Source organism: Canis lupus, chromosome 1, assembly GCF_003254725.2.
Source record: "Canis lupus dingo isolate Sandy chromosome 1, ASM325472v2, whole genome shotgun sequence".
Classification (NCBI taxonomy): domain Eukaryota; kingdom Metazoa; phylum Chordata; class Mammalia; order Carnivora; family Canidae; genus Canis; species Canis lupus.
Genome location: NC_064243.1, coordinates 109,499,941 through 109,521,152, shown reverse-complemented (window position 1 = coordinate 109,521,152; position 21,212 = coordinate 109,499,941). Strand labels below are relative to the sequence as shown.

At 55.8% G+C, this 21,212-nt stretch overlaps 1 protein-coding gene across 1 annotated transcript; it reads left to right on the top strand.

The window, feature by feature from the left end:
• The first annotated feature begins 7 nt into the window (after window positions 1-7).
• PPP5C (protein phosphatase 5 catalytic subunit) lies at window positions 8-19,330 on the top strand. The gene is made up of 13 exons (XM_025424576.3): window positions 8-143; window positions 6,074-6,315; window positions 12,170-12,317; window positions 13,019-13,140; window positions 13,963-14,028; window positions 14,346-14,444; window positions 15,254-15,359; window positions 16,102-16,244; window positions 16,393-16,480; window positions 17,297-17,337; window positions 17,428-17,606; window positions 18,533-18,614; window positions 18,808-19,330. Exons 1-13 carry the CDS (start codon window positions 23-25, stop codon window positions 18,868-18,870), a joined length of 1,500 nt encoding a protein of 499 aa, XP_025280361.1. The 5' UTR covers window positions 8-22; the 3' UTR covers window positions 18,871-19,330.
• The last annotated feature ends 1,882 nt before the right edge of the window (window positions 19,331-21,212 follow it).

Sequence of the window (21,212 nt, the reverse complement as noted above, 5' to 3'; positions counted from 1 at the left end):
AGGGTGGGGGTCGCTTTGCGGCATGGCGATGGCGGAGGGCGAGCGGACTGAGTGTGCTGAGCCCCCCCGGGACGAGCCCCCGGCTGATGGCGCTCTGAAGCGGGCAGAGGAGCTCAAGACGCAGGCCAACGACTACTTCAAAGGTGCGCCTGCCCCGGAGGGGGCCAGGGAGGGTGGAGAGCGGCCCGGGGCAAGGGGTGCCCGGCCCGCGCGGAACCATGGCAACGCGGAGCGGCAGCCTGGGCGCGGGGCAGGCACTACCAAGTGACCGGGCTTGGGGAGGCCCAGGATGCCGCTACCAGGGGCCGACAGGGGGGAGCTTCTGACAGGAGGGGTGATACCTAGAAGCGGCATTCGGAGCGGGTGCTACTAAATGGGGAGACTGGGGAGGGCGCTACCAAGTGTGCGGCGGGAGGGGGACGGGAGCGAGGGCATTTCCGAACGTGAGGTCCTTGAGAGGTGCTAGTTGTGGTGAGGCCTGAAGAGGGCGCTGCCAAGTAGTGACACAGGGCTGGGGAGTGATGGTGCTACCCAGTGGGGAGATGGGGCGGGGGGGCGGGGGCACTGTCCCAGTAGAGTAGGGGTGGGGAATAGATCATTAGATGGGAGGGCAAGGAGATTGGGGGTTGCACGAGAAAAAGGGATGCGTGGGAGGCCCTGGGAGTAAAGGTGGGGAAATCCCAAGAATAGTATGACATCCGATCTTGAAAAAGAGTAAGATGTGGGGGCACTCATTCATTCAGTAATTCATTATATTTCTAGAGCACCTGCTTTGCGCTAAGGACTGTGCCAGACTCTGGGGATTTAGCAGGGAATGAAGCAGATGTGGCCCTGCCCTTTTATAGCTTGTAATTCAGCAGGAGAATAAGACATTGAGCAAAAACACAAGAAATAATAAAATGCTTAGAAGTTATGAAGAATGCTTTGAACAGACCCCAACAGGGTGTGAAGGAGAGAATGAGGGCTGGAGGCTACTTTATAGAGAGCGTCGTCAGGGAAAGCCTTACTGAGAAGGCATTTGAGAAGAATCGCGAAGGAGTGTTTCAGGTGGATGCAGCCAGATGTGCAAAGGCCCTGAGGTAGGAAATGAAAGACTAGTGTGGTGGAAGCTTTAGCAAGTTAGCAGGGAGATGGATACAAGATAAGTTTAGGACCGGGGCCAGACCAGGTGGGGTTTCATAAGTCATTGCAAAGCTGGTTTGGATTTTACTGGGCTATTCAAGAGGAGACATTGAGTTGACAGATGGGCCAGTCTGGAGCTGCAAGGAGAGGAATTTGGGCCTGATCAGCCTATGCATGGAATAGAACACCTGCAAATGGATGAGGTCATCTAGGGAGAGAAGGGGCTGGAACCTTGAGGAATTCTAATGTTTAGAAAAGAAGAGGAAGAGGCTGAGGAGGAGTGGTCAGTGAAGTGAAAGGGAAGTTGGGAAAGGTGTCAGGAAAGATGAGAGAAGAGAGTGCTTCTAGAAGGAGGGGGGCTGTACCTTGGGTCGGGTGCTACCAGGGTGAGCACTGAGCATTGACCATTGGATTTGGCTTCACGAATGTTGGTGGTAGCCCTAAGAAGGGCAGTTTATAAGAACAGTTTTGGGCAACAATGAAGTTGGTAATTAGCTAGGAGAACACCCAAGGGTGAACAGGAAGTGAAGTAGAGACAGCAAATGTTGACAAAGTGGTTCAAGTATTTTGGTCCTAAAAGGGAGTGGAGAAATGGAGAGAGGGAGGTGCTTGCTTTCTTTCTCTCTCTTAAAGGATGGAAGAGTCCAAGAGTCTGGTCCAGTAGAGAGCTGGAATTGATCCTACAAGAGAGATGGGAGACTTATGGCAGCAAAGCTGGGGAAAAGAAATGGGGTTGGAATCTAGAGCCTTAGCAGCCTTCAGTTGGCCTTCAGTGGAAGCGCAAGGGGATTCAGAGCAGGAACATTTGGTCAGGCTGCAGCCACGAGGAGAGGACCAGTGAGAGATGAGGCGGAGCCTTGGAGGCCAGTTCAGGGAGTGTGGATGTCATCCTGAGGGTGGTGGGGAGGCATGGTAAGATTCCCCAGCTTCCGGGCTGAGATTGGATACAAGGGCAGAGCTGGAGGTAGGAAGGAGACAAGGATGGTGGACAGGTAGATAAGAGGTGTCTCTGGTCAGAAACCAACAAGAAATGTTTCAGAGAGGATATGAGGGCTGGTGAGAGGGAGGAGGGAATGCCAGGCAGAAAGAACAGGATGGCAGAGGCCTATCCTGGCAAAGGTGAGCAGAACCTAGCCTCAAGGAAGTAAGTGGAGCCGGAGTGTAGGAGGCAAGGGAGGATGCTGAGCTTTCTACTGTGGACTCTGGGGAGCCATGGATAGTTCTGAGAAAGGGAAGGACAGGGTTAGGTTTGTGCTTTAGCTGGACCCCTACAGAGGGGCAGGACTGGAGGCTGGGAGAGCAGGGAGGAGGCTGAGGCAGGAACCCGGGCAGGTGGACAGATTGAAGGCCAGACCAGGGCAGGGCGGGGCTGGAGGGATGGAAGTGGATGAATAGATCTGAGATGTTCAGGAGGCTGCCTTGACAGAACATGGCAACTGCCTGGCTTCGGGGGGTTGAGGGGTCGGGAGAGGTGTCGTCGGGAGAGGTGTCCAGGATGAGGCATGGTCTCCAGCTGGGGATTGGCTGTCCCTGAAATGGGGCTGAGGAAGAGCAGCAAGTATGAGGGTTGTTGCTGAGGCGAGGTAAGAATTCTGGGAAACCGTAAGTCATGGGGAGGGGCCCCCTGCCCCCCAGGACCTGGGCGCTCAGAATCCCTGAGGCCGGGCATGCAGCCAGAGGTGCTCACATTGAGCTGGCACAGAGGAGAAAGCTACTGGTCCAGGCCCCTCAACTCTCTGGCAGGCAATGGCAGGCACAGAGCCCCAGCCTCGGGGGCTGTGGGAATAACAATAAAAAGAATAATTACAGCTCTCTTTAATTGAGCCCCTGTGGTGGCCAGGTACACCACTTTGCTTAATCTTCCCCCGGGCACTGAGAGGTAGGTAGGAGCAGCCCTGTTTGTTTTATAGAGGAAGCTGAGGCTCAGAAGTGAAACCGCTTGCCCAAGGTCAGAGTGTGAGCAGCAGAGCCCGGATATCCCCCTTCCTCACCACGTGCTCCCTTGTTCAGAGTCCTTACCTGCAGCCTGCAGGGGGAAGAGGATATCCCCCTGCCAGCATGGCTGGATCCCCTCTACGAGCTCAGAGCCTGGTCCCTGCTGTTGCTCTGCTCTCCGGGCCTCATCATCCCCCATTCTATAAAATGGGAGGGGTTGGATTTAACCCCCAGAGAAGCCTCTGGGTCTAAGATTTTGTAGACATGGTTAAGAGCTCAGGCTGCCTGGATTCAAATCTTGTTTATTTCCCTTATGTGCTGTGTCACCCCCCGGGCAAATGACTTAACCTCTCTGTGACTTCCTGTCCTCATCTCTAAAATGAGGACTGTCTTGAGGATTAGATGCACCGCATCTAAAGCAGATAGAACAGGGCCAGGATTTGGTGTCGTTGGGTAGATGCGGGAAGTACAGTCCCCTCCCATTTCCTCTGCCCGATTCTCCTCTCCCTTTCAGTTAGTCATATATTCACTTCTTTTGGAAGTATCTGCTGATGGCTTTCTCTGCCGTAGCCACATTTCATATGAGAGTTTATGTAGCCCTCACAGCTGGGTGAGGCAGAGAATGGCTGATCGTCATTCCTGCTTTTTCAGATGAGCCAGTGAAGATGCAGGGAGGGAAGGCTGTTTGCCTGAGGCTTCGTGGTCAGCATCCGCAGAGCCAGGTGTCAGGCTCCAAGACACCAGGCTCCCCATGCCAGGCCAAATGGCCACGAGAGTAACACCTCAGCCATCAAGAGAGCTGGCCAGCAGGCCTCTGGAACTCAGCCAGGTGGCTGGAAGTAGTCCTCGAAGGCGCTGGCATTCCAGGGAGCGTCCGGCAGACTTAGGCTGTCTGGTTCTGCCCTTGCTTGTTTCTGGGAAGTCTGTGGGGCCTGCCTTCCGGGACTCCTAGTCCTGAAGAGACACACCCATCACCTAAAGGTGACAAACGCAGAAATGAGCGGGGCTGGGATAAGTGAGCCCAGAGGCCAGGGCAGCCCAAAGGAGTGCCCGACCCAGCCTTGGAGTCAAGGAGGGCATTCCGGAAGAGGGGACATCTGAACCCTCTTTGAAAGATAGTGGGTATTAGCCTACAGGAGGTATTATTTTGTTCCTGGCCGTCTCCCCGGGACCTGACTTCTCCTTTTCCTAGTGTCAATCTTTTCCTTCCTTCCTTCCTTCCTTCCTTCCTTCCTTCCTTCCTTCCTTCCTTCCTTGAAGAATTATTCATGGAGCTTGGAACTCTCTTCCATTTTCTTCACCTGACTCACTCTTTTCTCACTCTCCAGGTCTCCTGCTCTGGCATCTTCTTGGTCTGCCCCCGTGCTAAACGCTCATCAGTAGTGTGTGTGTGTGTGTGTGTGTGTGTGTGTGTGTGTGTGTTTGTCGCCCACTGGACTGTGAGCCCCAGCAGGGCAGGCCAGAGCAGAGGGGATGCTGTGTCCTCAGGGCAGGGCCCTGGCCCCCATAGAGCTTAGGTTCAAATTGGGGAAATAGATTATAAGCAAACAAAACAAAGGAAAGTTATGGTTTATCTGATGGCGCTGGACAAAAATGAGGTGGGAGTTAGGGCAAGCATTCCCATTTTAGGCCAAGTGCTGGGAGAAGGACTCTCAGACTCAAGTCCAGAGCGGGTAACATAAGTTGCCCAAAGACACCCGGCAAATAAGAGGTGAAGCCACGAATTGGGCTCAGACCACCCGCCCCTTGTGCTGGATTCCCTCTCAGGGGCTACCTGGCATGGAGAGTGAGAATGGGAATGTTTGGTCTTGGCTTGGCCCACAGTTCCTGTGTACCATTTGCCTTGTGACCTCAAGTATGAGTTTCCCTCACTGAGCCTCAGTACACTCATCTGGAAAATGGGGCTAGTTCAGTTATCCTCAGAGGTGTGGTGAGGGTTCAGGGAAGGGACTCATGTACCAAGAGCCCTGCGTAGCACTTGGCACATCATGGTCCCCCAAATCAGGCAAGCCCCTGAGCCATAGCCTCCTCTCTATCAAATGGGCACATGGGAAGGGTCCAAGCTTGGCTCTGCAGACACAGCCTGGGTGTCTGACCTTGCACAAGACCTCCGTGGCTCATCTGTAAAGTGAGCACCAGACAGTGCCTCTGCCATGGAGATGTGACGGTTCCCCGAGTCAAGATGTAAAGTGCAAGGCACAGTCATAGCTCATTTCCAATAAAATGAACCTTTTCCCATTGGCCAGATGACACATCCTGCTGCTCTACACTTACACCTCAGGGTCCACCCCCTGCTGTGGCAGTGGCCTTCGGGATGTGTCTTGTCCTTGCCCTCACCCTTCCATCCTCCCACTCACTCTGCAGCCCCATCAGCCTCTCACTCACTAATCCTAAAATACAAGGCTTATGCTGGCAGCACACTCCCTCCGTCCTTGCCCGGGGCCTTTGCTGGACCCCCTGTTCCTTCTCTTGGGAATGCTTTTCCTCTTGTCCAGTTTGTTACTTCTTTTGGGTCTCTGCTAGTATTTCCCCTTCTCGAGGCCTGAGTAGGTCCCTTTTCCTTTCCTACTTGTTCTACTAGGCCCCTTCTTTGGGCTTGTTTACTTGTTTTGTGGGGCTGGACATCCAGGGGGCTCAGGGCAGACTCAGATTTGCTGATTCACAACATCTCTGCTCTGGCATTCTAATATATACCCTCTCCAGGCCATAGGACTGGAGTAAGACCCTCCTGAAGTCCGGGAAGAAGTATCCAGGTTGGGGCCATAAGGGGTGATGGCATGGCTGGATGATTATGTGGAAGTGACTTTGAGTCCTGGGGATTTTAACTGAGGAAACAAAGCATGGGACAGTTGGGACAGGGAGAGGAGGTAGGCTGAAAAGACATTGCTGAGCCCAGCCGTGGACTTCAGTTTCCCTATCCATGAATGGGGAGACTGGGCCATTACCCAGCCTAGGGCCTATTCTTACTGGGTGGCAGCCACCGTGCCTCATGCCGCCGCCTTCTCCATCTCCACAGCCAAGGACTACGAGAACGCGATCAAGTTCTACAGCCAGGCCATTGAGCTGAACCCTAGCAATGCCATCTACTATGGCAACCGCAGCCTGGCCTACCTGCGCACTGAGTGCTATGGCTACGCACTGGCTGATGCCACGCGGGCCATCGAGATCGACAAGAAGTACATTAAAGGCTACTACCGCCGGGCCGCCAGCAACATGGCACTGGGCAAGTTCCGGGCCGCCCTGCGTGACTATGAGACGGTGAGCCGGGCGTTGGAGGGTGGGCCTGGGGAGTAGGCCAGCTGGGGAAGGTTGGCCTCAGGGTGCGTGGCTGGCTTGGGAGGGTATGGGTGGCCATTCATGCATTCAACCACCCCTCACCCATCCAACAGATAAATGCCTGTGAGGCCCCTTGGCCCGGAGCCCTCTTCAGGGGTTCACATCCCAGCTCTACCATAACTTGCTTAGTACCTGGCCTCTCTGTGCCACCTGTTCCACATCATGAAATTGGGAGAACACTGAGACCTACCTCTGAGGGTTGTGGTGAGGAATAAATGAGTCTCTGGAGGGACGGTGATTAACTCCATTGTGCAGATGGGGAGGCTGAGGCCCAGGGAGTTAAGTCACCTCTCTGTCAGCATGCAGCTGGCAAGTGGCAGAACTGGAATTCGAACCCCTGGCACCCATGTCTCCTGTGTCAGCCCCCTGGGAGGAGGGGTTTTGCTTGTTCTGTTCATTGGGTCATTGCTTGGCACCAGCAGAGGCTCAATCAGAATGTGTTGCATTATAATTCTGACCCCCCCCCCCATTCACCCCCATATTCCCTCCTTTTGTTTCATTCACCATACTTCAATGAGCAACTTCTGTTGTGTGGGGAGGGGCGCCTGGGTGAGGTGAGAGCCACAGGCTGCTGTTGGAGGGAGCGGGGCTGGCTGCTGGCCTGGGGTGGAGGGTGGATTTCAGGCCAGGTGAAGTCTTGAGCCAAATCGTGGGTCAGGAGACACCTGTGTCAGGGTGGGGGCAGGGGCATGGAACAGAAGTAATTTAGAGACTGGGGGGCAAAATGGAGGAGGAAGCACGGTGACACCTGGGAGGATGGAGGAAGGAACTGCAGAGCTTCAGGTCCCAGGGCGTTCCCTAGTGTAACTTCCCCCTTGTTCTTATCTAGAGAATGGTGGCAAGAAGAGTAGCCACCTCCTGGGTGGCTGTGGGACTCTGGTGAAGTGCCGTGAGTGGAGGTCATTGGGGCACAGGGTCCATTAATGAGTAACCCAGGAGAGCACTTGGGGTTGGTCGGGAGCAGGGTTTTCCTGCTGGGCTCCCAGTGCAGGGGGAGACCTGGGGAGACGGGGCAGGGCAGAGGACCAGAGGGCCTGAGCACAGGTCTATGGCAGGGCCTTCACCGTGCCTGGAATTGTAGGAAAAAGTCTTTCCTGGGGTGAAGACTCCTTCTTCACAGGCAGGGGCCTAACCCCACATACTCCATGAAGCTGAGATGGTCAGTTCCAGCCATCTTGTGGACATAATCACATCTGAACTTCTTCCTTGGTCTTTTGGATGTCATGGAAGGCTGGTGGTAGGGGATCCATAGCCTTTGGGAACCACCCTCAGGAGGGGCCACACTCAGCACTTAAATTGTCACAGCCTTAAAAAAAAAATTTTTTGTCACAGCCTATTTTCCCATGGAGTCTTCGGCCAGGAGCCGTGGGGAGTCCCCACATGAGCCTGAGATCCTCGCCCATGTGGTTCCTCCCCCAGCCTGCGGGGTGATCTGCTTCTCTGCTGTGACACATTTCATCAGGCTCTGTGAACTCCCAGCAGGCAGCAGGGCTGCCCATCCACGCGCTCTACCTTCTGCCCTGGTGCCTTGCAGATATGCTAGAGCTTCAGGCCCCCTCTTGGATCACAGCTTCCATGGAGGCGGAGCCAAGACGTGACCTTGGATGAACACAGGCCTGAGGCTTTGCCTCTCAACAGCCCTGGCCTTAAGTCTAAAGGCCTTTGCTTTCTTGGCCTCTGTGTCCTCATCTACATGCTCACCGTGGGCCTCGTGAGCTCTTAGCACGCAAGGATTCAGTCCATCGTATAGGCAGGAAACTGAGGTCTGGAGGGGGAAACCCCTCCTCCAAGGTCTCCTGGCAGAGCTAAGACTAGGTAGGACCTGGAGTCCCATCTTGTGACTTAGTGGTTTGAGACCAGCACATCTGTCTTCCTCAACTAGAATAGAAAAAAAAAGTAGTTCGTTTAGATGAATTGTGTATGTATTTGTGAAAAAAAAATTCTCATTTATGTGGATATGGATGTGATATAAAATGTGTATTTCCTTACGGTGAGTCATAATCAAAAGCCTCAAGGTCACTAATGTAGGAGTTGGCAGTTGGCACTGGCAGCATGGTCAGGACACCCAGCCATTGGTTGGGTAGCTCTGAGTGCTTTGGCTCTCTGCCCTCAGTGTCCTCCTCTGTAAAAGGGGAAGAACACTAGGGCCTTCCTTAGAGCGTTCTTGCAAGGAATAAATGAGATAAGTAAATTGAGAGTGGGGCCTGCCCCTCCTTGGCACTTGCTGCCATTTCTCCAGGAGGGTGTTGGGGGGGATGGAGGGGGAGAGCCTGTGGCCCACAGGAGGGGCTGGGTGCAGATGCCAGTGTGCCCCTCCAGGTGACTGGAGGTTCTGCAACCACAGCCCGGAACACTTGTAATTATTAGGTGCTGATTGGACTTGTTGGGGGCGTGAGGTCATGCATGGCATTTCCCGGTTATTACACAGGTGGCCCTCCAGTGTCATGGAGGGATCGCAAACCTGGGTTCCTGTTTGATCAGTTTGAGCATGTGGCTCTTGCCTGTGAGCATTCCCAACTGAAGGTGGCAGTTGTCAAAAACAGCTCTTGAGAGCATCATAGCTTCACATGCAATTGTAAGAAGTGAACAAGTGAGACCTAGCTCCCTGGTTACCCCAGTGACACATCTGCGTTAACTATGCAGACACCATAGTCAGGATCCAGACCGGGATACAACTCGCATACTACTTTCTAAAGAAGAGTCCAGTGTTGAGTTCTCTCTCACAGGCCCCTCCAGTCTGGAGCAAATGACCTTCCCCAGGAACAGCGGGGCTTGGCAGGGCCACCTCTCCTTTGCCGGCCCGTAGTGAGTCCTAGCAGCAGCGCCAGCCACCAGGCCTGGAATGAGCACTCGCTGGCTGCCAGTGCCTGTGACAGCCCTCCACTGGCACCCTGCCCTCCTGGAAGCTGAGGGGAGCTCAGGATAGAGGTGGCATGGTCCTGCAACTCCCCAGAGGGTATACGAGGTGCTGTGGGGACAGGTGGCAGCAGGCCAGGAGGGAACGTGTCCTAGCTTGCATGGTGGAAGACTGGACCCTAGGCGGGAAGAAAACGGAATCCTGGCTCCTTAGGCCTCATGTCTCTGGGCCTCAGTTTCCACATCCATTAAGTGGGGATTGTGGTAACACCTAGTAGAACCACTTTGAGGATAAAATGAGCAAGTTCAGTGCATACAATGATGTCAGGCACGTAATAAGTGCTCCAAAAATTACTTGTGTATTGTTACTGCTCCTTCTCCCTTTTCCCTGCCTTGTTAGTATTTATCCCTGTCCTCCACCCACCCTAGGAACTCTCTGAGAACAGGGGACTGGCCAGAGGAAGTGCTTAGTGGTTCATCCATCCCCTGGGAGGCATTCACTCCCTCTTGGGGCACAGCCACAGCCTCACCTTCATGGGGCCACCTTCCAGTGGAGACACCCATCTCCAGCCGTGCTTAGGACTGGGGCAGGTGAGCCCCAGGGTCTCGACCCAGCCAGGGGGGTAAGGGTGCTCCTGGAGGAGGGGCGGCAGTGCTGACAGCTGGAGGAGGAGGAGGAGCTAGGAAGGAGTTGGAGGTGCAAGTGAGGTGTTCTGGGCTGGGGGCAGCCTGCACCAGGTGACAGGGAGCTGGCGCGTTGGACTTGTGGGTTTGGTCTGGCTAGGTTGTGCTGGGCAAACAGAGAGCAGAGAGGTGGGCAGGCCTGTGTGGGCCAGGCCAAGTGGCGGTTTGGACTTGATCCCAGGGTGTGGACTCATACCCTCCCCAGTGGGAAGGACTCCAGGTGGTGTCTGGTGCCGCCTACCTCCCGAGCCTCACACCATGCCCACACCTCAGGTGGAGCTGCCTGGCAGGCTGCCCTAGCCGAAGCCTGCCCAGACAGGGAGGAAGCCACCGCGTGCCATGACCCAGCTTCCTGCCATCCACTGCGTCTGTGCACCCATTCCCAGAGTGAATGAGCCACAGTGACCCACGGTTTTTTTGTTTTTTTGGGGGTTTTTTTGTGGCTTTTATTCTTTTTTTTTTTTTAAGATTTTATTTTTATTTATTTATTCATAGAGACACAGAGAGAGAGGGGCAGAGAAACAGGCAGAGGGAGAAGCAGGCTCCATGCAGGGAGCCCGATGTGGGACTCGATCCAGGGTCCCCAGGATCACACCCCAGGCTGCAGGTGGCGCTAAACCGCTGCGCCACCGGGGCTGCCCCCACGGGGGTTGGCAAGTACCTCTGCACAGGCTTCTGACTCCCTCTGCCAGCCTTTCCCTGGGGGCGGTGGCATCCCGCACTTGAGGACTGGCACTGGCACCTCTCTCTGGGCCCCTGGCACAGGAGCTGCAGGACCTACTCGTTGGTCGACCCGCAGGGTGGGCGAGTTGGGCAGGGTCTGAGCATAGCAGTTATAGTTACAGATAATGATACTGAGGCCTGGGGGCATGACATCCTTGCCAAGATGACACGGTAAGGAAGTGGCAGAGCGGGATCCCTGGGTGGCGCAGCGGTTTAGCACCTGCCTTTGGCCCAGGGCGCGATCCTGGAGACCCGGGATCAAATCCCACGTCGGGCTCCCGGTGCATGGAGCCTGCTTCTTCTCCCTCTGCCTATGTCTCTGCCTCTCTCTCTCTCTCTCTCTCTCTCTCTCTCTCTGATGACTATCATAAATAAATAAAAAAAAAAAAAAAAAAAAAAGGAAGTGACAGGGCCGGGGCATGTGGCCTTGTGTGCTTCCAAACTGCGAGGATCAGAGTTTGTGGGAAGTGGGATAGAAGGTGGTGGAGTGGTGGAGGGTGGGGAGGGATCAGGTGCCTTTATTGCACACTTACTGGACCCCACAGTCACGTGCCTGGGGCTTTTTTTGTGTGTGTGATCCCATTTCCAGCATGGCGGCCCGTGAGAGGAGCCACGAAGGGCAGCCTCCACTTGTGTGGACTTTACTCTTGCTGGCACCACCGTGCACACTTTGTGCATGTTCACTCCTGTGAGCTGCTGCCTCTTGGGCGGATACTGCTACAGCTTCCCTCTTGCAGAGAGGCTGGTCCTGGGTTACTCAGCTGAGGACTGGTGGGGCTGAGATTTGAACCCAGGCAGCCCACAGCTTTTACTGCCCTGCAGAGGAGGACACCAAGGGGACAGCAGTAGGTGCTGGCTGCGACGTGCCAGGCCCTCTGTTTGTTACCTGTTCTTCCCTACGGCCCTGTCAGGTGGAGCTAGTCGTGTCCCGTGTTGTCACACACACACCCCACACCCACACCCCGCCTTTATAGGTGATAAAAACGGTCCCAGTCAGCCAGCAAATCATTGGTTCTGTTGCATCTGGGGCTGTTCGTGATTGTAGACCCAGCCCATCCTTTCCTTCTAATCCTATCCCCCTTGGTGTTGACTCTCATGTCAGTAGAGTGAGCCTCAGCCTGCTGTGGTTCCCACAAGCAGCCAAATGCTGAGCGCGTACTCCTCAGCCAGGACGCTTATTTTAATGACAGAGCTGATTTTTGTAAGAAATCCCCGCTTGCATGGGTTCACAGTGTTTACCAAACCCCAGGACAGCCCTCTTTGTGCGGGCAGCTCTCCTTGCCCTGTTTTGGGGCACACAGCCTGGAAGTGAGAGAGTGGAGGGGTGTGCCAGTGGTGCGTGGAGGCCGGTGGTCTGGCTTCCGTGTCTGGGGAGCCCAGCGCCAGGCAGGCTGAGCACAGCCTCAGTGTCCCCACTACCTGTCTGCTTCTCTGCCCTAGGCCAGCTGTGCCTGGGCCTTGATGCCTCTTTTCTTCTTTCCCTCGCTCCCTCCCTTTCTGCCTGCCTGCCCAGGTGGTGAAGGTAAAGCCCCACGACAAGGATGCCAAAATGAAGTACCAGGAGTGCAACAAAATCGTGAAGCAGAAAGCCTTCGAGCGGGCCATTGCAGGCGATGAGCACAAGCGCTCCGTTGTGGACTCGCTGGACATTGAGAGCATGAGTGAGTCAGGCCTAGGTGCCCTGCCACACCCAGCCCTGAACACACCACATCCTTGCCTGGGCCTTCTCCACTCCCCACGTGCCTATACTCCTGTCCCCAGCCCAATGTCTGTTGCTCCTCTGTCTACGCTCCTGGGAGCTCCACAGTTCCACGCCGCCGAGGTTTGCCAGGGTTTGCGTTCCCTGGTTCAGGCGAGGTAGGCGAGCCCCTCCTGCCCCGTGCCAGGGCCCAGCTTCCTACCAGCATCTGTACAGCCCACCCCACCCTCATGGGCCTCCCAGTGGGATTTGTCTCAGTCCTCCGGGTGCTCATACAATTCAGTCACTCGTTCTACAGATAACTACTAGGTGCCAAACCCTGTTCTAGGCGGGATACAGCTGCGATTAAAATAGTCTCTGCCCTCATCAAGCTGATGGCCTGGTGGGGAGAGAGATGATTAACAAGTAAACAAATGAATTAACTGTGTTAAGTGCTATAAAACCAAGTAGGCAGCAGGGGGGAGGGGTGCTGGAAGAGGGAGCTCACTATACAGAGAGGTTAGCAGAGCTGGCCTGAGCAGAAGGGAGTGGGCAGGGGAGGGACCTTCTCCCTCCCTCGGCCTCTCGCCCATGCCCAGGAGCCAGCCTCCCCTCCCTGCCCCCACCACCACCTTGAGGGCTGCGGCCACTGACTCTCGCCCCTGCTTTCCATTCGCACACCAGCCATTGAGGATGAGTACAGTGGGCCCAAGCTCGAGGATGGCAAAGTGACAATCACCTTCATGAAGGAGCTCATGCAGTGGTACAAGGACCAGAAGAAACTGCACCGGAAATGCGCCTACCAGGTAAGGCCTGTGTCAGGCGCTGCTCACACCTGTCACCCCACAATAGCATCGCAGCGCTGGCAGTGCCCAGCCTCAGCCACGGAGGGCAGGTTGAGAAGAAGGGTGGCCACGGCAGCCGGCACCACCGAGTGGGGAGTGTGCTGAGCAGTGCAGAGGAAGGCTTTATTTCTGATGCTGCATTTTCGTTTCTGGCATTTCCATCTAGTTATTTTTATTAATAGTTTTCATCTCCCTGCCCCATATGTTCATGCACGTTGTCTTTTCCACTAGATCTTTTACACATTTATCATAGTTATTTTAAAGTCTCTGGTAATTCCACCATCTGGGTCATCTCTGGGTCTGCTTCTGTTGTCTGTTCTTCATGCGTCTCATCCTTTTTTAAATCGTATGCCAGACATTTTGTGTAAAAGAACGGTAGAGACTGAGCTGAGTAAGAATTCTCCGCCGAAGATGGCGGCCCCATCTTGTGTCAGGCCACTGGTGTGAGGGGCTGAATCCCGGCAATCTGCAGTTGGCGCAGCTCTTGGTGGTCACCGCTGACTCGTGGTGTTTTCACACTGGAATCAGGACTCTCCTTCAGCCCTGGTAGCATCCTGGGAATGTCTTTAAGTTGTGAGGTCTCCAGCTTCCAGAACTGTGGGAGCACTCGGATTTTCAGCCCCATAGCCAGATTTTTGGGGGAGTTCTGTGCTCTCCAGTTTGCCCCCACTTTTCCCTGCCCTGCATTCAGTGGTGCCTCCTGGTCAGCCCAGGCTCTCCGGGACCCGGAGTGGGCAGCAGGCAGTCCCACCGGCTGCGCTCACAGCCTGCCCTCCCTTCCAGATCCTGGTACAGGTCAAAGAGGCCCTCTCCAAGCTGAGCACGCTCGTAGAGACCACACTCAAAGAGGTGCGCACTGTTGGGTGGTGTGTGGACTGGCCAGGGGTGGGGGGCTCCCTGGCTGGGGAGGGGCTGTGGAGCTCAGAAACTCACAGACCCAACTGGCTTGGTCTGCCTTTCCTCTCCCCCCACCTCCTGCCTCTCCCCTGAATGTCCCTCTCCCCTCCTGGTCTTTGTCCCACCCTCTCCATTTCTGTGTCCCCTGCTTGTGTCTTTTGCATGCCTCTTCTCGGTCTCCCGTGACCTCTTGCCTCTCCCCTCACCTCTGCCCCCTCCCCACGTCTCTCTCTGGGCCCCTCCCTCTCCGGTGGCCTCTTTTCTTCCAGACAGAGAAGATTACGGTGTGCGGGGACACTCATGGCCAGTTCTATGACCTCCTCAACATATTTGAGCTCAATGGTTTACCCTCGGAGACCAACCCCTATGTATCCTTCCTCAGAAAAGCACACCCTCCCCTTCCTCCACCTGGATTTGAGAAAGGCGCTCCTGCCACAGAGCAAGGCGTGGACCTGCAAAGGGAGAAGCCTGACCAGTTGCTCAGGCACAAGGATGTGGTGGGAGTGGCCGGCCAGCACCAGATAGGCCAGGGCTCGTTCCCTGCATGCTGTGTGACCTGGGCAGGTGGCTCAGTCTCTCTGGGCCCCAGCCTCTCTTCATCTCCAGATGAGGCTGCCACAAGATCATATGTGTAACAACACCAGGCACCGCCACTTCCCAGCTGTGTGACCGTTAGCAATACCTCCTCTCAGTGCCTCAGATTCCTCGTTTGAAAAACGGGGATCGTAGAGTCTGCCTCATTGTTGAGAGGGTTGCAAAGAGCTGAGGCTCTGAGCCTCACAGAGCTGTATAAGTGTTTGCTGAGGTTATGACAATTGCTTGATTAATGGCCACCGTGTGGGGCCACCAGGCCTGCACAGTATGCGGTGGGAGGGTCTGTGTTCCATTTCCCCTATGGTTTTGGGCTTGTATTTGGTTAAGGAGGGGGAGCAAAGTGAGCTGACCACCTCATGTCCCCCTCTACCATCTGTTTCCCTGAGAAACAAGTGAGGTGGGGGATCTCAGGACTGTCCTGCTGAGGCTCGGATAGGCCCAGCTGCCGGGCCAGAGAGAACACCCCAGATCCTCCAGGCTTGCTGACATCCCCACTCCTAGGAAAGAACCGGGAGCCATGGGACCTGGAAAGGCAGGGGAAGAAGGCAGTGCATGCCCCACCTCGTTTTCCTTAGCAGAGCAGATATTTAATGGCGACTTTGTGGACCGCGGCTCCTTTTCCGTAGAAGTGATCCTCACCCTGTTTGGCTTTAAGCTCCTGTACCCAGATCACTTTCACCTACTTCGAGGTAAGCTGGGCAGCAGCAGGGTTTGGGGTCAGTGTGGCCTTGTGTAGGATGAGCTCGCCAGGGAACAAGGAGCCCCGGGGGAGGGGGGGGTCCTGTCCATTGAGAGATGGAGGGGGTAAGGGTGGGCCGGGCTTGGGGCTCCCAGGGGCCTGAGCACTAGTGGTGGCCAGGTTCATGGCCAGGTTCGGGGGGCTCACACAACAGCACTTGGTACACGGTAAGTGCTCAGTAACCACCTGCTGTGGGCTTCTCTGTAGGAGGTGGTGAAGAGGTGGGTCTAGCAGAAGACTTGACTAATCCAGACTCAGCAGACATGGGGGCCTGGGCAGCTTCTCTGTCTCCCCTGAGCCCCAGGAACCCGGGAGGGGAGAATGAGGTTGTGTGTGGGAAGTTGGAAGCACAGCACGAGGCCAGCCCATAATAGGTGTTCTGTAGCAGGCCCCTCCTTGGTCCTTCTGGCTTACAAGGCACAAGGCTTCTCCAAAATGAAGCCCAAGGCTGAACCAGGCCTGCACCTCATGGCCACACACCTGATGTGTGCTTTTCAGACTGTTTCTCCCTCCAGAAAAGGGACCAAGAACAGTGTCTGCACCTTGTCAGGTTTCTGTGAAGGGCCTAAAAGCAGAGGTGTGAATGTTGTGGGCTTGGGGCTGCTAGGCAGTCACCCTAAGTCCCAGGACGTGGCCCCAGGGGCGCCCAGGCAGGGGATGCTGAAGCTTCTCTTCATTGTGCTGCTGGCCAGGCAACCACGAGACGGACAACATGAACCAGATCTATGGCTTCGAGGGAGAGGTGAAGGCCAAATACACAGCCCAGATGTATGAACTCTTCAGCGAAGTGTTCGAGTGGCTCCCACTGGCCCAGTGTATCAACGGCAAAGTACTGGTGAGGGTGGCAGATAGGACCCCTCAGGCTCCTCCCACCCCCGCACCCATGGGGGCCACACGCAGGCAGATATGCTGGTGAAGCAAGTTGGAGGGGTAGGGTGTGGCTGGCGCCTCCACTCACACAGCCGTGTCACTCCCACATCCAGATCATGCATGGGGGCTTATTCAGTGAGGACGGCGTCACCCTGGACGATATCAGGAAGATCGAGCGGAACCGGCAGCCCCCAGATTCAGGTGACCAGGGTGGGCTGAGTGGCAGCCCCTTCCTTTCCAGGGCTGCAGCATCTCCAGCAGAAACGGGTGGCCCTGCCCCGGGTGGGCTTCACACCCTCGGCAAGGACAGCAAGGCTGAGCCTCTGTGTCCTCTGATTGCCGCACCTCCTTCATGGGGCTGGGCTGGTGAGGGAGCATTTGTGTTCACGGGGAGCACACATCGGTCACTCATTTGTGAGTTCAGCTGCCGAGCCCAGAGAGTGACAGACAAATCAGGGCTCCTGTTCCAGCAGTGAGGACCGACGGAGCGTTCTCATGCACATGCACACAACTGTGGGAAGTGCTGCCCGGGCCTGAAGAGGTTAGGATGGCCTCTCTAGGGATGCCACATTAGAACTCATGGGGAAGGACACACCTGCCACATAGAAGATGTCTGGGGCAAGCACAGGGGGCCCCACATCAGGGGTGAGTTTGCAGGTGGGAGGAACAGCTGGCAGGCCAGTGGTTTAGGGGTAAGCCAGGATGTACGTTAAAGGGATTGATGAGGCCAGACCCCGCAGAGCCTCACAGGCCTGAGTGGTGAGCTTGGGCTTTGTTCCTAGGGCAGTGGGGGCCACAGCAGGCTTTGAACAGCAGGGGTGTGTGATCTGAGCTATACTGTTAAAGTTCCTCCCATTGTGGGGCCATAATACATTGAATGGGTCATGGAGGAAGGGGAGGTCACGAGGCTCAGAACCCTATTTCACATGCCCCTGCTCAGGGATGCCCTGCCCAGCCCCCACCCCACCTGTGCTGTGGGGTGGGCCAGTCCCTGACGTCCCCTCTCCTCCCCCCCAGGTCCCATGTGCGACCTGCTCTGGTCAGACCCACAGCCGCAGGTCAGTGTGCGCAGGGCTGCGGCCGGCAGGTGTGGGCTGCGGGCAGAGAAGGGTGGGGCGGTCAGCACCCTGAGCACCCTGTCTCCCCAGAACGGACGCTCGGTCAGCAAGCGGGGTGTGAGCTGCCAGTTTGGCCCTGATGTCACCAAGGCTTTCCTGGAAGAGAACCACCTGGACTACATCATCCGCAGCCACGAAGTCAAGGCCGAGGGCTACGAGGTGGCGCACGGTGGCCGCTGTGTCACAGTCTTCTCCGCACCCAACTACTGGTGGGTCCCACCTCCTCCGCTGATCTGGGCTTCTTTTTCTCTCCCACTGATTTTTTTTTTTTTTTTTAATTTTACAATAACGTTTCTAAGAGAGGTAAGAGTAGGTCAAATGGTATCAGGAACACCTGCGTGGCAGTCACTCAGATTCAGTAGTTACCAACTCCTGGGCTCTTTTAAAGCAAACCCCAGGCATCACCTCTTTTATGCACCGACACCCCCGTATGTTTCTGAAAGAAAGGACTCTCCTTTTCTCTATGCAAGCAGGGTACCACTGTCCTACTGTCAGGTATCAGGAGAGGTAACCTGAACGCAGAGCTCTGTTTCCTCATGTCTCACATAAATGTCTCTTTGCAGTTTGAGTTCTTCCTAGTAGGACCCGAGTAAGGGCCCCATTCTCAGTGTCCTGGTCTCCCAGTTCCCTGTCCCTCCTTCCCTGCCACTTGCTGGGTTTTGGTGGAAGAAACCAGGCCCCCTGACCTGCAGGGTTGCCTGTGCTCTGGACCAGGCCACCCATACCCTGGGTGCCAGTCACACGTTCCTCTATCTCCTATGTCTCCGGGTGGTCAGAGTTCAGGGTTTGGCAAGAGCCCTGCCTCCATGGGGCTGCTTGTGCTCCCTGTCAGCTCAGGAAGGCCCTCTACTGCTCCCCCATCCCACCTTCCTCCTCCCTCCCCTCATCCTCCTTTCCCCAGGATCCCTGTGTTTCTGGGTTGGCCTCTTTCTCACTTACGTGTCTCTGTCCACCTGTGTCTGTGTTTCTCACCCTCTCCTGGCTCTCAACATCTATGTACCTGTTTCTGTCAGTCTCCGATGGACTCTGACCGTCTGTCTCTCCCTCCTTTCTCGGACTTTCTGCCATCCAGCCTCCTTGGGTCTCTTCTTCCCCCATCCCATCCCTGACTGGCCACTCTGCCCTGTCCCCACAGTGACCAGATGGGGAATAAAGCCTCCTACATCCACCTCCGGGGCTCCGATCTGCGACCCCAGTTCCACCAGTTCACAGCAGTGGTGAGTCACCAGCTGGGTCCCCTGCTCTCCCTGGCCTGGACGTAGGGAGGACCAGGCTGAGAGGCCTAGTCAGGGTCAGGGCCCAGTGCCCAACAGCTCTTGGGGGAGGGCGGTTCTCTGCATCTAGTGCTCAGACTCCCCCTGAAGCCACCCCATTTCTGTCTCCCTTGTCCTCTGTGCTCTTGCTCCCCAGCCTCATCCCGACGTCAAGCCCATGGCCTACGCCAGCACGCTGCTGCAGTTAGGGATGATGTGAGGCCCGAATGTCCCAGGGCCTGCACCCCATGTGACCCCAGGCCCAGCCCAGGGCAACGCTGGACCCCTTTTACTTTGTAAAGTTTGTATTTATTCCCCTATAGGTTTGCAGAGGGGGTGGGGAGCCGACCAGAGGGTCCGCTCCCCGGAGAAAGAGAAAGGAGGTGGAGAGGCTGGGGTTGGGGCACATCCGGGCATTGCAGAGGGAGGGAGGCCACTGCATGTGGGGTGGGCGGGGCCCAGAGGTTTCCCCGCCTCCCTTGTTTGCATGGCCCCTCCCCCTGAAGCAATAGGGCCCCGCCATAGGAAGACCCCCCCAGAAGGAGGGTCATCAGGGAGGCCTCGCCTGCATCCCCCCCTCCTGGCAGCCCCGAGATGGGGCGAGGCTGGGGCTCACCCCCTTCCCCAGCTATTTTATGTCTGTAATTAAATGTTAAAATAAAGTCATTATTGTAAGTCAACTGGTCTCGGTGGAGCTGCTGGGATTGGGATGAGCACAGCATCCGGAGGGGTCGGGGGGGCCATAAAGCTTGGGGTACCTTGGGACTGGACCAGCCAGGCCGCCCAATGTCTGCCCTTCCCACGGGCTCTGGAGGGAGGACCCCCCATCCCCACCCCAGCAGTGGCCCAGGGTGCACACCGGGAAGCAAGGCGCAGGCTGGGCCGGGGTGGCCAGGCCAGAACAGAAGCTGGAAAGCCTCGTCCTCCCCTCTAACGATCTGGTCAGCAGGTCCTCACTGAGGCTACCGCCTGCCCTCAGCCACTCAGTGTCCGCCAGGGCAGACCCCACTCTGGCTCTTGCAGCACCCAGTGAAGCAGACATTTCCCCCCGCCAAGGAAGACCAGAGGTATTTTCTACTGTTGTTCTTTCATTCTCCATCAGAGATGAGTATTGAATCCTGTCCAGGCTACTATGCCTGGCTCTGGCCCTCTGGAGACATTTTTGTTTTCCAGTTTGAGCACCTCTGGACCCACCTTTTCCTGGGGAGATGTAGACCTGGGTTATTGTCTGTGTAGGAGGGTGGGGTCCTGTGAGCACGTTGACCCCCTGGGTTGCCTCCCCTGGGGCAGAAATGAGATGGCTGTCCTGATTTCATGGTATTTGGAGAGGCTCCACTTTAGCAGTGTGGTATGGGAACCTCCTTCCTGGGGGTTAGCATATCCTGAGGAGGATAGGCACAGATCCTGATGTGCCGAGTCCCATTTACTCCCCACAGGAAGGACGTGTTCTGAGGAGGCCTTCAGACCTGCATGTGGATCAGGCCTGGTGAGAAGCTGCAGTCTCCACAAGCACACTGGGGTTGTGGCTCTCCAGCAGCCGTAGCCAAGAGGCCCCAGACCACCTACCCCTCCTGCTTGGTAATTTGCTAGGAGGACTCATGGGACTCAGAAAAAGCGGTTATGGTTAGTTTATTACAGCAAAAAGATTAAAATCAGCAGAGACAAGGGACACACAGGGATGGGGACGGGGGAGCAGGGAGTCCAGGAGAGACGAGGCTGGAGCTCCCACTTGTCCTCCACACAGGAGAGTCACACACACTGATTTCTCCCAGCACAGAAGCAGCTCACTCAGGCCTTGGCGCTCAGGGTCTTTATTGGGGTTGGTCACTTTGACTTCCTCGACTGCGGGCGGACCCTTCGTCTCCAGACGGGCTGGTGTCATGTAGCCCAGGGTCCCCAGCATAAACCACCTCAAGTGGCCCAAGGCCCTCAGTAAACAAAGACCCTCATCAGGGAGGATGTTCTCAGGGCTTCAAGGTCCCCTCCTGGGAGCTGGGCAAGGGCCAAACCTTTATTTAGGCAAGGTGAGTCCTTTTGCTACACAACAAACAACTGCCTTTAGACCTGTGTATTTGTCTCGGTTCTGTGGGTTGACTGGGCTTCACTGTGCGGTTCTCACTTGAGGTCTTAGGCATTTGCTGTCAGGTGACATCTGGGGCCGGAGTCACCTGGAGACTAGAAGACTAGCCTAGCTAGACATTTATGGCGGCTCATTCTGAGGCCTGGAAGCTGGTGCAGGCTGGGAACTGTCACTGGAGCGTCCACACAGGGCCTCCATGTTGCTTGGGCTTCTTCTAGTGTAATTGGGTCCTGGTGTGGCGGGGTGTGGGGTGGGGGGTGTCGGGAGGGTGGTATGGAGAGGCACCCTACACACTCAGGTGGGAGAGCCCATAAGTCCTCGTGACCTGATCATGGAGATCCCACAGCATCACTGCCACTACATTCTGCTTGTCAAGCAAGTCACTAAGGCCAACCCAGATAGAAATAAATATTTATTTGTGCAAATTTCTGATTCAAAGTACAGTTTTGGGTTGATCTCGAGAAGCCAGATTCTTTTAAGTC